Here is a 16,258-nt window from a genome sequence, read left to right on the forward strand (position 1 = left end):
GAGATGGATTCACATAAATGTATAATGATCGCCTACCCTGAGCCGTGATAACCAAGAAAATGGCCGCTATCGTATGCTTCGCGCATGCGCGAGCGGGCCAAAATGGCGTCACCGGCTTTTTTCGTTTTCACCGCGCATGCGCGGGAAACAGTATATATAAGTTTGTCTGGCTAGTGCTCGCTCCCTTTGATAACGTGCTCGTCCGCACGAAACGCGTCAGCGTGGAGCCTAGCCGGTGACGTCACGCCGTTCTGTACCTCGTGGAGGCCGGCGGCCATCTTTGACTCTAGGAAACCCTGTGAGTGACCTGTCTGTTTACTCTGCAATAAAGGATTGTTTTGAAACGTACTACACTATCAGTGTTTTTTGGGGTGGGCTTTTTGGTCAAGCCCCCCCCCCCCTCTCTTAAGGTGGATACTTCATATGAGTGCCCTTGGTGAGGAACCTGGATCAATGCTATTAAGGGTCTCTGGATGTCGGGAATCCCCCTGCTGGCCAAGGAAAAGTTTATTCCCATCAGAGTGACAGCTTGCCAGATGATCCACATAGGCTCAACTTTCTAGGACCAGGAGTGGTCTGACAACTCAAATGCGCATATTATGCGCTTTCTGGTGAGTGCATAGTATTAGACACTTTTCAGCACGGGGTCAACCACGTTTTGCACGGTTTATTGGGACTATTGCATTATGTTATGAGGACACTTAAATCACTACTAAGCACTAGTAGTTCATCACGTATTACCTTATATGTTACTTTATATTAACCAACTGTAGCGCTGCATGTGTTGTTATTATTTTCTAAATAAACCCATCACAAGTGTAACATCCAATGTGAGTAACCCTAATTTCAAGAACACCAATCTCAAGAATGCGTCTTTGTTTAATCCTCAGGCACATTCATACATCAATGTATTTAAAAATATGGTCCTTAAAGATTTTGATAATATACGGGTAAAAAAACGATATAACAAGTCATTTAGCCAAGACAAGACTGACATGATGACTAATGAATTACTAAAGGAAAAGGAGTTGGTAATTAGACCAGCGGACAAAGGGGGAGGAGTTGTGGTCATGAATAAATCAGACTATTTAATACAAGTTCAGAATATCCTCCAGGATAGAGATACCTATTTAGAACTTCCAAGGAATCCTCTGTTGTCATATAAAAAAGCTTTAAAAGTTCTGATAAAAAAAGGGATCTGACTCGGGAATCCTTAATAAAAAAGAGCGTGATTTTTTGTGCCCTACGGTACCCAGACTTCCGGTCCTGTATTGCCTGCCCAAGATCCACAAGGACCCGATCAACCCTCCAGGTCGCCCCATTGTGAGTGGCATAGGGTCTTTGTGCTCCCGGGTAGGCGAATATATTGATTTTTTCCTACAGCCAATAGTCCGCAACACGCCATCTTTCCTGAGGGATTCAAAACAAATCCTGGTTGAGATCATGGACATAAAAATAGAGAAGCCTACTTTTTTGGTAACGGCGGACGTCGCTTCACTCTACAGTAATATTAAGCATGCAGATAGTTTAGAGGTGGCAGAATATTATCTGAATGAGGCCATAGACATACCACGCATTCAGAAGCAATATTTATTGGAACTATTAAGCTTCGCAATGAAGCACAATTACTTTTGGTTTGACAATAAGTATTACCTGCAGACCACAGGCGTAGCAATGGGCGCTAAATTCGCTCCAAGCCTAGCTAACATCTTTATGGCAAGATGGGAGGAGGAGGTGATATATTCCATGGAGTGGCCACATTTGCGGTTTTATCGACGCTACATAGACGATATAGTGTTGCTATGGGATGGTGATGACTCCTCACTACTTAATTTTTTTACCACTCTAAACTATAACAACTTAAATATTAAGCTCACTTTTAATTATAGTTACAGTAGTATTGATTTTCTGGATCTCACCCTCATTAATGATGGTACTAAAATTACCACCAAAACCTTTTTTAAAAGCACAGACAGAAATGGGTACATCCCAAAAGACAGTTGCCACCTGCCTAGATGGCTGGATAACATCCCCAGGGGACAATTCCTTCGGATAAGGCGGAATTGTGGCAATATGCAAGACTACATTGCACAATCCAATATTCTTAGAACTAGATTCATAGAAAAGGGCTATGACAGCCAACTACTGGATATGGAGATTGACCGAGTGGCTAGTTTGGACAGGACCAATCTGTTAACTACGCAACATAAGACCAAGAAAGAGATTTTCTGTCCATTTACAACTGCCTTCTCGATGCAATATAAAGAAGTTGCCAATATTATTAAAAAGAACTGGAACATTCTTAGGAGTGACCCGGTGATGTGTAAAGCCTTACCGGAATACCCAGAAATCATCTATAGAAAAGCACCTGCATTAAGAAACAGACTAGCCCCCAACATTGTCAATCCTCCTAAGCAATTGACGTTTGACTTTCTAAATAGAAAAGGGTTTTTTCCTTGTAACAAATGTATGATATGCATTTGTAATGGCATTCACAAGAACCCGATAAAACGTTTCTGTTCAAATGCAACCGGTAGATCATTTGACATTCAGTCTACTATTACGTGCTACAGCTCCTATGTTGTCTATCTTTTGGAATGTAGTTGCGGGAAGCAATATGTCGGTAGAACGACAAGGAGACTGCGAGATAGGCTGAGGGAGCATCTGGTTAATATTAAGAAAGGCTACAAGGAGCACTCCTTGTCTATGCATTACCGCCAGCGACACAATAAGAATCCACACTCCCTGCGTTTTGTGGGTATCGATATCATCAAAAGTAATTGGAGAGGTACCCACAAAAAACGAGCGGTCTCTATGCTCGAGACCAAATGGATATATCTTCTACAGTCCCAAGCTCCACAGGGACTAAACGTAGAATTAGATATTAATTGTTTTATTGATACCAGCTGATCGATCTTTTATGATTCTAAGTACATTGGTTTCATTATTTCTTATGATCTTACTTTTTAATCAGATTGTTTTTACCTATAAGTTTGACGTGTTTGATGTTATCTTGCCTTTATCTGTATTCCTATTTGAGTGTTTAGATCGCTCTAATAAGTCGATGCACTTTAATCTCTTGATCACTTTAACAAATTCGATGCTCCTTAATCTCAGTACATAAATTTAATATTTTACGGTTATTACTGTTTTAACCAGATTATTTTTATCCATACGTTTGTCATATTTGATGTATTTGGTTTGTATCTGCATTTTAATAGAGTGCCAGAATCGCTTTATAGATGAGATCCCACTCATTTATATTTTTGTCTTTTACCTAGGCCATTTTTACTACAATGGGGCATACAGTATGGTCCATGCATTATTATTGCTATATTGCTTGCCCCGTGTGTTTTTAGGATTGCAGTATCTTATTCCCATTAAGATTGCTGAAGAGCCAACACTTGCATGTCCATATATTCACATTACATGGAACAATGTGTGTTGGGCTTCTTTAAAATGGCCACCACGGACGCTACTGCGCATGCGCAAACGGCCGATCGCTACTGCGCATGCGCAAACCGGCAATAACGGTGCCGCCGCATTGCAGTGTCTTTTGGCACTTTTTTAGGTTTAAAACACCACACTTACCACTGACACAGTCCCCTCTGATGATGTGTACTTACACGATACGCGTTAGGGAAGTGCCAAGCTATGTTTATCCTGTGTACATGTACCTCCGGGTCTGGCCGTATATGAGCAGCTGAACCTTTGTTAGTAAGTCCTTTTTTGATTACTTATTGACCTTAATAAATGATATCACACTATTTGAGGCCTTTTTCCACGGGCTCTTTATTTCTGGGGAGCCTGTAATCCAGAAGGTCTTGGTGCTGTGCCTAGCAAGAACACATCTGCAAGTGACATCCCTGGATCCCTGATACAGCTCCCCCTGGAACCGATGACATCTAGTGGTCACCCTATAGATGACACCCTCCTGATCCATTAATACAGTGGCTGGATACAGCTTCCACCCGGACAGATGACATCTAGTGGTCACCCTATAGATGACACCGCCTTGTTCCAGTGATACAGTGGCTGAGTACCAGGGACAGGTCTTAAATGTCCCATGCGCTTTAACATGCGCTATCTGGTTAGTGCATTACTTGGCTATTTTCTGATATCCACTATTTCTGGCTCCTCACATGTTGGAAACTGTATGCATATTCAGCACATCTGATGAACTTACGCAGTCATTTTACTGATCCACAATCATATGTGATCTAATATTGTGTAATTATTGTTTTAATTAGCGCTGCACTTTTATGCTTTATCATTTACTCTGGAGGTTCACGAGGTGCCTTTTGTGCCAGCAGCTACCCTACCTACATCCTACTGTGCGCTCGATTTTATATATATATTTTTATATATAAGTTTATTTTATCTATAATAAGGCTTACCTGTATGTACAGTAAATATCTCCTAAACGTGCACCGGCGCATGGAACCGGCGCTTGCAATGGAAGGTGAGCTGTCCATTGAGAGAGCTGTGCTGTAGCCAAGGAATTATGTCATCGCGGCTCGGGCAGTCGAACGGCAGCAGCTTTTGAAACTGGAAGGAAAACCAGGTGAAGATGGAAGCCCCGGGGAAGCCGTGACAGCGCTCCACTAGAGGGATTTGTTTTCAGGTAAGTCTTTTATAATGTGCTAGTAAGAGATGCACAATAGCACATTATGCTCTTAACTTGTAGGGAGAAGATTTTTTTGTTTTATTTCTTTTTTTATGGTTTACTACCACTTGATGAAGCTATACCAGTGAGATAACCCTATTCTTTCTTTAAAATGTTACTAAACCCACAACAGCAAAATCAGTCTGTATATTATTATTATTATTATTATTATACAGTATATATATAGCGCCAAAAAGTTTGCTCAGCGCTGTACAAAATAGTGGGGGACAGTACATGAGACAATACAGTAACAAAACAATATACGAGGGGTGCGAGGGCCCTGCTCTTTCGAGCTTACAATCTAGGAGATGCAGTAAAGCATGCTTGTTATACTCACTGTGGAACCTACGGGGTTAATCCTCCGCATTGTGTAAAAAGGATGTTTGATCCTGACTTAACTGATCCTCCCCTTCTTCTACTGTCCCAAATTCATCTTCTGATGGAACAGAGCCTTTGGGGCAAGTTGCACATGCTCATTTTGGTGTGTATTGCTAGAGAGTTTTTTTTTTTCTTGGGAGAGTGCATGTGATCAGCACAGGGCCAATCAGCACTGTCCAGACAGAGGACCAGGGGTCTAGCAGCCTCATAGAACAATCAGGGGAAAATGGAAACTCCTCCTACAAGCTTTAACCACTGCTCTGCTGGACACTGATAGAAGTCACAAGACTGCTCTAACTGCTGCTGAGAAAAAAATATTTAGCAGTTTATATTTACTAAAATTATTATATGTTCTGTGTACTGTGGGAGACCAGATATACTGTAGTGAATGCAGGGTCATGGGTTTAGTAACACTTTAACTCAACAATTGTTTGTGACAGCCAATGACCTACATAGCCCCCTTGTACCTTTCCATTGTTGGTTGTGTTACAATCTGGAACTAAAATATTTTCAATTGTACTATTGGACCAGGGGTCTCCAAACTTTCTAAACAAAGGGCCAGTATACTGTCCTCTAGACTTCAAGGGGGCCAGACTGTGGCCAGTGAGAGCAGAAAAGGTCCAGATGTCAGTGGGAGTAAACCATGCTTCTTTGTTGATGTCGTTGTAAGGAATTGTGCCCCATCATTGGTGTCATTGGGCCCCATTGTTGGTGTCATTGTGAGGAATAATGCCCCATAATTGGTGTCATTGGAGGGAATTATGCCCCATTGTTAGTATCAGTGGATAAAATAGTGCCCCAAGGACCAGATAAAAGCGAGCCAAGGGCCACATCTGGCCCCGGGGCCACAGCTTGGAGACCACTGCATTAGACCATTCCCACCACTCTAATCCATGTTTCAGAGACTTGGCAGCCTTATTATAGGACCCAAATCCCCCTGTTACTTGTACATAATAGCCCTACCCTGTGCCAAAGGCATGGTTACAGGTCTAGTTACCTACGAAATCCACCCTAAAGGCATTTCCCTGCCAGTTAAATGTTAATCTTGACACAAGAGGGCCAGTATTACCTAGGTACTGGTAATATTAATACCTAAATTTAGTCACAAAAATTAATTCAAAAAGTGAACATTTTCTATTCTTTGTGGAAATTCAAAATTCTTACATGAAGATTGTGCCATCATTTTCCTAAACAAAGTGGCATATATTACTTTTTTAAAGTAAAAAATAAGCAAAATGAAAAAGCTGACTGTTATGTTTGTTGATAGACATAAAAAAGAGCAAAAATTAGCACCTTACTTTGTCCCAGACAGTTATATTGAGTACTAATACCAATATACTATACAATATAAACATTACATTTTACAAATATGAAATGTAAGCAGAGATGAAGAATCTCTCCCTGAACCATTACAGAAATTCACTAGGTCCATCCTTAATAAATAAAATTGCATAGCTTAAACATATTGTCTCTTTGGTTTGGTGTTGTGCAACTTACCTGTGTGAAGGTGTTCATTTTCTTGCAAATGTCTTGCTTGTTAGATGCAATCTTATATGCTATGCTTTGGATTTATGATCACTGGTCCCAAAGCACTGGCTGTATAATGTCTCAGTGCAATTACTATGTATTACCTTCCCAACAGAATTTAATCTCCCAAATGAGTAGATAGACTGCAGTTTTGGTAACCATTTAGTGTGTTAGGGTTGTTCACGTGTTTAAAAGACAGAATTGTTAGATACTCGACAATTACAAACTTGTATCCCCTAATATTACTGATCTCATGACTCAGTTGTATATATTGCATAAGGCCTACCTGACTCCAGTCCGTGTATCCAGATATATAAGCCCACTCAAAACCCACTATATTCCTTATGTATGACTCATACGGGTACATTCTATCACCTTAACTGCTCCTGTCCTGTTGTGCAAACCTACTGGACCCAGATTGTCCACTTCCGACATAATCAATGGGATTCCCCTTGACTCTAGATTCAAAAGTATGTCTGCTTGGTCTCCTTCCAGATCCTGATACAGACAAATAACTCACCACATTTCTTCACAAAACATTATTCTCTGCTTGAAAGGTCATTGCTCAGGTTTGGATGCACACAACCCCCCCCCCTATTAGATTATTGGAAGTGAGAGATGAACTTCACCTTACAAGAAGCTTATTTACCTCCATAGAGGTTGCCCACTAAATACAATAAAGTATGGGCTAGATGGCTTGCACTATCAGATACATGTGTTTGAAAAATGATTGCCTTACCATTTCAAAGTTCTAAACTTGTGTATGTTGATCCTGCATGTTAGGCCCCCGCTAGTACCTCAACCCTCTGTTTATAATCTATACACGAATGCTGTATATCTTTGGATTTGTCATTGTTACCTTACAAATTTTTATATTTGACCTAAGTTTTTCTCATATGTTGAGAGTTTAATAAAAGACCACATAGATGAGTTCTTGCTGGAAACAAATATTTTAAGCAACAGACAGCATGGATTCATGAAAGACAGAAGTTGTCAAACAAAAATGATTTCTTTTTATGAGGAGGTTAGCAAAACCTTGGACAGAGGGGTGGCGGTGGACGTGGAATACTTGGATTTTGCAAAAGCGTTTGACACAGTTCCCCACACACGGCTAATGTGTAAGGTAAAGTCTACGGGCTTGGAAAAATCTGTATGTAAATGGATAGAAAACTGGCTAAAAGATCGTATTCAGGGTTTAGTGGTTAATGATTCATATTCTGAATAGTCTGGGGTCATCAGTGGTGTACCCCAAGGTTCAGTGTTGGGACCCTTACTTTTTAATATATTTATAAACAATATAGGGTCTGGGATTAAAAATCCCATTTCAGTCTTTGCAGATGACACCAAGCTGTGCAGTGGAATAACGTCCTTACAGGATGTCTTCAATTTACAAGCCGACCTCAATGCACTGTTTAATTGGGCAACTATGTGGCAAATGAGGTTTAATGTTGATAAATGTAAGGTTATGCACTTGGGGGCTAAGAATATGCATGCATCATACATACTAGGGGGAGTACAACTGGGGGAATCAATGGTGGAGAAGGATCTGGGAATTCTGGTAGATCACAAGCTTAATAATGGCATGCAATGCCAAGCTGCGGTTTCTAAAGCGATCAAAATCCTCTCTTGTATTAAAAGAGGTATAGACTCCAGAGAGAGAGATATCATATTATCCCGGTACAAATCATTAGTAAGACTTCATCTGGAATATGCAGTTCAGTTTTGGACACTAATTCACAAAAAGAACATTGGGGAACTGGAGAAAGTACAGAGAAGGGCAACCAAACTGATAAAAGGCATGGAGGAGCTCAGCTATGAGGAAAGATTAGAGGAACTGAATTTATTCTCTCTTGAGAAGAGGAGATTAAGGGGGATATGATCAACATGTATAAATACATCAGTGGTTCATATAGTGAACTCAGTGTAGAGTTATTCACCCTGAGGTCATCACAGAGGACAAGGGGGCACTCTTTACATCTGGAGGAAAAGAAATTTAATCTCCAAACACGGAAAGGTTTCTTCACAGTGAGAGCTGTGAAAATGTGGAATAGACTCCCTCAAAAGTTGGTTCTGGCCAGTTTAGTGGATTGCTTTAAAAAAGGCCTGGATTCTTTCCTAGATACACAGAATATAACTGGATACTAACATTTATAGGTAAGGCTGATCCAGGGAATATCCAATTGCTTGTTGGGGGATCAGGCAGGAATTTTTTTTCCCAGCAGGAGCAAATTGGATCATGCTTTGCTGGTTTTTTTTTGCCTTCCTCCGGATCAACTGTGGGTGTACTTACAACTTTTTTTTAATTTAATGGTTGAACTGGATGGACTTTTGTCTTTTTTCAGCCAGACTAACTCTGAATAATGGTCTTACTATGTACATTGCAACACTTTTTGAATAAAGAAGTTTTGAAGTGAAAAATACAGAACTGTTTTTGCATCTTCCGATATGACCTGCTATTTTCCCATATAAAATATTTGATTAACTATGTGATACAAAACCTTTTGACATCTGTAGTAGTTATATGGTAAAAAACGCTACACCCCAGGTATTTTCATATGATGTGTCCATAGACTAGTAATAAGACGACATTGTCCTTGCTCTGTAAAAATACAGAAAGGAGCTTCAGACCAAAACCAGATGAAAAAGTCAGAGATAATTTTATTCGTTGGTAAAAAAAAAAAGGCGTATGAAAACAGCCAATGTAGGTTGGGGGCAACACCAATTTTCCTTTATCAGGACTTAACACAAGATACATTTGAATGGACTCAGATTAATCAGCGACTTCACAAATCTATATTAGCACCTGTATTGAACTTTCTACATGGAGTAACAACTTGGCAGCAGTTGCTGATCAGAAGTAAAGCTCCATTATTGCTCAGCAACTGCCGTCAAATTATAAATCCAGTATCATTTCTGTGGGTGCCCCAGGCAATGTGGGATAGAGAACATGCTTGAACTTTCTGCTACCAGCAGCTCAAGGAAGGAGGGAGGCAATATATTATAGGTCAGGTAAGGGGTGGAGGCAACATATCAAGGTGAAACAAAAAACAAGAAGCGCACCAACCTTGCGCATTACCTCAGTAACAGAATTTATTAATAAAAGATAGGTACTCACAAACCGCGAATAAAATCAGGCATGTAGTCCTCAAAGGGACTTCAAAGATAAGAAGCCAGCGCGAATCCCATCATGGGGGTAGACACTCAGTATAACTGACGCGTTTCGAAGGCTATGCCTTCTTCCTCCTTCGAAACGCGTCAGTATACTGAGTGTCTACCCCCATGATGGGATTCGCGCTGGCTTCTTATCTTTGAAGTCCCTTTGAGGACTACATGCCTGATTTTATTCGTGGTTTGTGAGTACCTATCTTTTATTAATAAATTCTGTTACTGAGGTAATGCGCAAGGTTGGTGCGCTTCTTGTTTTTTGTTTCACTTTGCAGTATCGATCGGGCTTCCCCAGCCCTGTTTTGGAGCTGCACAACCGTGAAATATACTGGTGGTCGCTTGCTCTGGTGTTGGTTCCATCTATTTGCCACCGGTCTGGGCCCTAGAGCGCAGGAGAAATCGCAGCTGGCAACATATCAAGGGTCAGGGTAGGGGGAGAGATGACATATCAAGAGTCACGGTAGAGAGGGAGATGACATATCACAGGTCATAGTAGGATGGGAGATGACTTGTTGCAGGTCAGAGTAGAGAGTCTATTGTAAGGGCAGGTCGGAACAGACCTAGCTACTGGTTGGGGAGGGAATAGGATCCTTCGGTAATTGTGTGGAGCAAAGGTACACAGTAAAGTGGGCCTGAAGCATGTTAATGCCCACACAAAGTAAAGAGTCAGAGTGCTACTTTTATGGCTAGGTGTTGCAACACCATTCACTAAGGGGCGACCTCCCAACACATTTTGTTATACTTGTTAATAGCCCAGTTGTGAAGAATCAAACCATGTTTCTGTAATATCAGTGAAATCTACTGTGTGTAAGTATAAAGCAATGAATATTACATTCACCAGATGATATTTACTGCAGATATAAAGTATTTTCCTGGTATACAGTATGTGTTTTAATTCACAGAGACTGATTCACTTGCAGTGAGTGTTTGGTGAATGTAACATTAATGCATTAAATATATTCCCCGCAGTGTTGTTAAAATACCAAAGGCACAAGCTTTCTCAATGGACTATTTAGGATGCTGTTTGTAAACATACCCTTTAAACTTAATGATCTACAATATGATTTGAACTGTATTTTTCCATGTTTATTGGAACACATTAATGTCCACATCTTCTACCAAACTTTTTACCCATCGTTTAATTCCCACTTTTGTATGATAATGTCTAATCTAAGCACACAACCTATTGCTTATGACTAGATATATTGTCCTAAAATATTAGTCTTATGAAGGATAAAACTTTTAAATTGTTTCCTCTGGTGACAACCCCGGGTAACATCATCATCATTAATTATGATACCGTACTAAGACATAACATAGATTAATTGGTATATTCCCGTGTTCAAATATTCAATTTTACTATTTCCAGCTTTTTAAAATGTTTTTGCAAAAAAAATAAAAAATAATTATTTTTATATATATATATATATATATATATATATATATATATAAAATCATGGGTCAAAAAAGTAGATCTTCATAGAGGAAACAGCTGTCAACTTTCCCAGAACGCAGTTTAGATTCTAATTTTAATCACACTGGTTTGCAACTCTTTCTTAAGTAGCTTCTTCATTGTCCCTTTCACTTCATTGTTTCTTATACTGTAAATAATCGGATTAAACATAGGTGTTATGACTGTGTAGAAAATGGCCACTGCCCTGTCTTTTTCCACAGAATAACTACCTCGAGGCCGTAAGTACATAAAGACAATGCTACCATAGTATAATGAAATTACACAAATATGAGAGGTACACGTGGAAAAGGCCTTCTTCTGTCCTGTAGTGGATCGAATCTTTAAGATGGTAAAAATAATTTGGGCATAGGACAGGAGTGTCAACACAAATGCACAAAGACCTACAATTGATCCTGAAATATATACGGCTATTTTTTCCATCAAGGTGTCTTTACAAGACAGATGGAAAAGTGGAGGCATCTCACAGAAGTAGTGGTTGACATCGTTCGACTTACAGTAAGGAAGTTGGAAGGTGATTACTGCATAAAACATAGAGTTAGAGAAATTGAAAACCCATATTCCAGTCGATATTATCACACAGATCCTTAAGCTCATGATGGTGTTATAATGTAAAGGGTTACAGATGGCTACATACCGATCATAACCCATGATGGCCAAAATAAGGCATTCCGTTCCACCCAAAGCCAAGGTGAAATACATCTGTGCCACACATCCCAAGAAGGAGATACTCTTGTCTTCGGACAAAGTGTTTATTAAGAGTTTAGGCACAACAGAAGTGGAGAAGAAAAGGTCAATAAAGGACAGGTTACTGAGAAAGAAGTACATAGGCGTCTGCAGGTGAATGCCAATCCTAACCACTATAATAATCAGAACATTCCCTAGGATTGTGACCATATATATCAGTAAGAAGATAATAAAAATGAGCGGCTGAACATATGGGTCGGTGGAAAGCCCAATAAGAACAAATCGTGCAAATGTCTGGTTCATGTACTCCATAAATGTATTAAAATGCCCCTAAAATAACCAAAGAGGTAAAATTAGAGAAATATTTTAGTTTGGAATGCATAATTATGCTGTACCTAAAGTGAATTTCTACTTGTGCAGCCAAATTTAAGAAACCCCACTATATGTTTGTTATGTGTTCCCATTCACACAGTATATCCAAAAATATTTTTTCTAAATTATTCCTTACCTTTTTGGTTGTTTGCTTGGAGCAAGATTATACATGGGACTCTATAGGCAGCTGCTATAGCTTTGAATAGATGGCAATGTACGGATACAAGGACTAAAATGGAGACAGTTAAAAAGAAAAAAAGTCACACTCTGTAAATGGGAGCATGTAACAAATATAAAGTAGGCATAATCCCAATTTGGCTGAAAAGTAGAAATACACTGGAATGATAAACTTTTCCATACATTTTTTTTCTGCATCAGAAACCAACCCATCCCTAGCTAGACAACCTGATATTATATGTGAGTAGGTCCAATATATACCTTTTTTACAATTACTCTAAATTACTTAATTAAATTACTAAATTAAAGTTACCAATGACAGAACATAGTAGCTAGTTAGCTTTTTTATTGTTTTTTTTAATTTTTTTTTTAACATCCACAGCATAAGAGGAAAAGCCTGTTCCCTGCCAGCACACAAAAGCACACGCAGCAAGCAATCACTGCAAATGATCGCTGGCTGTGGAAACAGTCATGAATAGAAGTGGCCACAGACACCTGCCATTGAAGTGTACAGGCTAGGGAGCTGCTGCTAGTCACTCACAACTGTCAAAAACTGTTCAGTAGAATCAGTAGATTCCTGCTGCTGCCATTTACACCATGTTAAAATGCCCGTGTGAATGTAGCCTCTTTAACCACTTCCTGCTGAGTGTATGCATATATGGGGCTTCACAGAGGTGGCTCTTTTTCTGTTGGGCACATATTATTATTATTATTATTTCAGGTACTTATATAGCGCAGTCAATTTATGCAGCACTTTACAAATATATTGTACATTCACATCAGTTCCTCACCCTCAAGGGGCATACAATCTAAGGTCCCTAACTCACATTCCTACATACACATACTAGGGACAATTTAGACAGGAGCCAATAAACCTACCAGCATTTCTTTGGAATGTGGGAGGAAACCGGAGTACCCTGAGGAAACCCACGCAGGCACAGGGAGAACATGCAAACTCCAGGCAGGTGGTGCCGTGGTTGGGATTTGAACCGACAACCCTAGTACTGCCAGGCAGAAGTGCTAACCATTTAGCCACTGTGCTGCCCCAAATGTGTACTTGTGTTTGTGCTGGCAACGCGTTGCATGACACACTCCCAACGTGGACTAACACTCAGGAACCAGGAGGTCCACTTCCTGATCATCTGATTGGCTACTGCATTGATCAGTCACTGTACAGCCTGCCCCTATGCATTTTGAATGGAGAAAAAGATACATTGTATCTTTGTCTCCTTGCTAGAAGAGAAAAGTGTAAACAAATAATTGCCTGTAAGAAAAAAATAATATATTTTTTTTCAAATACCTAGATCAGGATTTGGTCTAGGTCAAGGTTAAGGTTAGGGTTAGGGTCAAAAGTCAGGGTCAGTGTATTTTAGGCAGGATTTTAATTAGTATCAATGCTAACTATTGTCAGGGTTATTGTAAAAATAAAAATAAAACACAAAATGTGCACTATTGTTTCTGAGCCCTACTACAGGTACAAACAACAAATAACATACATGTGTGTGGTATGGCTGTGATCATCAGGAGCAGGAGAATTTCTTTTGTGTTGTTCTTTGGTGGTAGGTTATAGTAATAGCAAGAAATATGCAGCTACATTTTTAAAGATGATATTTAGTTACTATTTTGTGCCAGTTTTCCTTATATTGCTCTCAACTTTGGTGAAAAAAAACATGAAACATAGAACCAAGAAGCATGCATTCTGTATTTCTAAAATTTACCTAAACTAAAAAATTATTTTCGCCCATATTGCTGCTTTACTATGCACTGGAAAAAAATACATAAAATAATTATCCTATCCAAACCCATTGTGGACATTGGGTGTGCTACGTACACCCAAAAATACTGAATCCTAGTATGGAATATGCCCTGCCTTTCTATCCTGATGCAGTTCCCGCCACCAAATTGGCAATATTAGGGCATTCTCCAATACAGATGGAAGTTTATGAACACACACTTTCTGCATTTGGAACTTACATCTGTGCACATGCACCATTTTACACAAGTAGTGCTACATAACTGCATTCAGATGCCTGCAACAATTTATGTCTATGGGAAGCTGTACACAGCACTGGGAGTTCCTAGTTGTTTACACTGTATTGGAAAATAAAAAAGGACCTTCTGAACAGTGTTTAAAAACAAAGTGCAAAGTACTCTGTACCATTCATCAGCAGGTCAAAGGGGGAATTAAAGACCTCATAAATAAAAAAAAATGGACTTTTGTACTCATTGAAGGACACCGCTTTACTTCTTCATGAATGGGATTGACGGCCCCATATTCAGGAGTTGGATGCTACGTTCAAGTTCAAACAAAACTTGCCTGAGTGGCAGCCATCTGATGGTTACCAAACCCACCATGTTTAGGACAGGATTCAGTTAGTAGCCAGCAGTACCCAGACAATAACACTGAGACAGCCAAAAGAGCCTGAGCGGGTGCTGTGTCTTTCAAAGAACTCAGGAAAAGATTTTACGGCAAGTACAAAAATCCAGTTTTCTCTATGGTTCACTAAAGGACACAACTTTACTTCTGCATGGATGGGATGTCCCAAAGCAGTACCAGAGAGGCAGAAATAAAGGGATGGGCCCAAAACCAAGACAACAGAACTAAAACTGCTTCCTGTAAAACTTTCTGGCCAAGTTGGCATCTTCTGAGGCAACTATGTAAACCATACAAAACTTGGTAAACATTTCAACTGACAACCAGGTAGCCGACTTGCATACATGAATAACAGAAGCAGAATAATGAAAAACCCATGAATCATACAATGCCCTGGGAGAATACACAGTAATTGAGAAAGGAGTCTTGCGGCTTGAAGAGTGTATAACTGGATCACTGTTCTGTTAATCCAACTGAAAAAAGTGGTAGACAAGGTAGCTTGACCTAATCTTGAATGATGAGCAGAACCCCAGACTTCTGAATGAAGGCTTTGGCCGGATATAAACTATAATGGCTCTGACCACATCCAGGCAATGAAGAGCTGCTTCTCTCAGAAGGAAATGTGGATATAAGGAAGGCGGACGATATCTCAGTTGAGATAGGTCATAAAACAGCCTAGTACGATGACCCCCTCTTGTCTTTATGCAACACCAAAAAAAGAGGTACTTACAGCAAAGAATCATGAGCTCTGACACCTGACGGACTGAAGTGATGGCCTCCAAGAAGGCAACCTTTTGTATAATGTTCAGAAGTTAATATCCCAGGTATTTTCAAAGGTTGCTTTTGCAAGGCAAACAAAAAAGTTCAGGTCCCGAAGTGAAAAAGGGGCCTTTTCCGAGTGAAGCCCAGGATAAAGACATAAACCAGGAAAAAAGGATGCCAAAATGGAAGCTAAAATAGAATGGCCAAAGCAGAGACTTGGCCTTTAACCATACTGAGGATGAACCAAGGCTCCACACCCCAATGAAATAAGACCAAAATGCGGGTAACTAAAAACTTACAAGGATTAACCCCCATAGACAATAAGCAAAGCAAGCCATCCAAGTGTTATATTAGATGAATAGAGAAGTAGACGTTCAAGCCCAAGCATCTTTGACTGACAGCTAGAGACAGGTCCTTTTCTTTCAGCACCAGGCTTGCCACAGCCAAACTGTTAAGACCAGTGGCTGTAAGCAGGGTGGCAGATCAGATCCCAAGAAAGGGGATCCAGGCAAACGCGAGAAGCCAAGGCATGTCTGCAACCGGTTAACGAGATCCACAATTTAAGTATTGCTTAGCCAAAGCGGAGTGCCCAGAACTAATAGAATGCCCTGCCGCTCTAGCTCTGGAAGCAACCAAGGAAGGATGTTTTAGGGATGGCAATGTATAAATCAGGGAATAC

The 16,258-nt window shown here is 40.0% G+C and overlaps 1 protein-coding gene across 1 annotated transcript; it reads right to left on the reverse strand.

The window, feature by feature from the left end:
- Positions 1-11,252: 11,252 nt before the first annotated feature.
- On the reverse strand, positions 11,253-12,206 carry LOC149459234 (olfactory receptor-like protein OLF3). Its single transcript, XM_089681428.1, has one exon. It carries the CDS (start codon positions 12,204-12,206, stop codon positions 11,253-11,255), a length of 954 nt encoding a protein of 317 aa, XP_089537554.1.
- Positions 12,207-16,258: the final 4,052 nt, after the last annotated feature.

Source organism: Staurois parvus, unplaced genomic scaffold (genome assembly GCF_062004578.1).
Source record: "Staurois parvus isolate SC_StPar_1 unplaced genomic scaffold, SC_StPar_1.0 ptg000267l, whole genome shotgun sequence".
Classification (NCBI taxonomy): Eukaryota; Metazoa; Chordata; class Amphibia; order Anura; family Ranidae; genus Staurois; species Staurois parvus.

Excerpts from the sequence above, each read along its gene's own strand:
- LOC149459234 (XM_089681428.1), bottom strand. The coding sequence starts at position 12,206 with ATGGAGTACATGAACCAGACATTTGCACGATTTGTTCTTATTGGGCTT.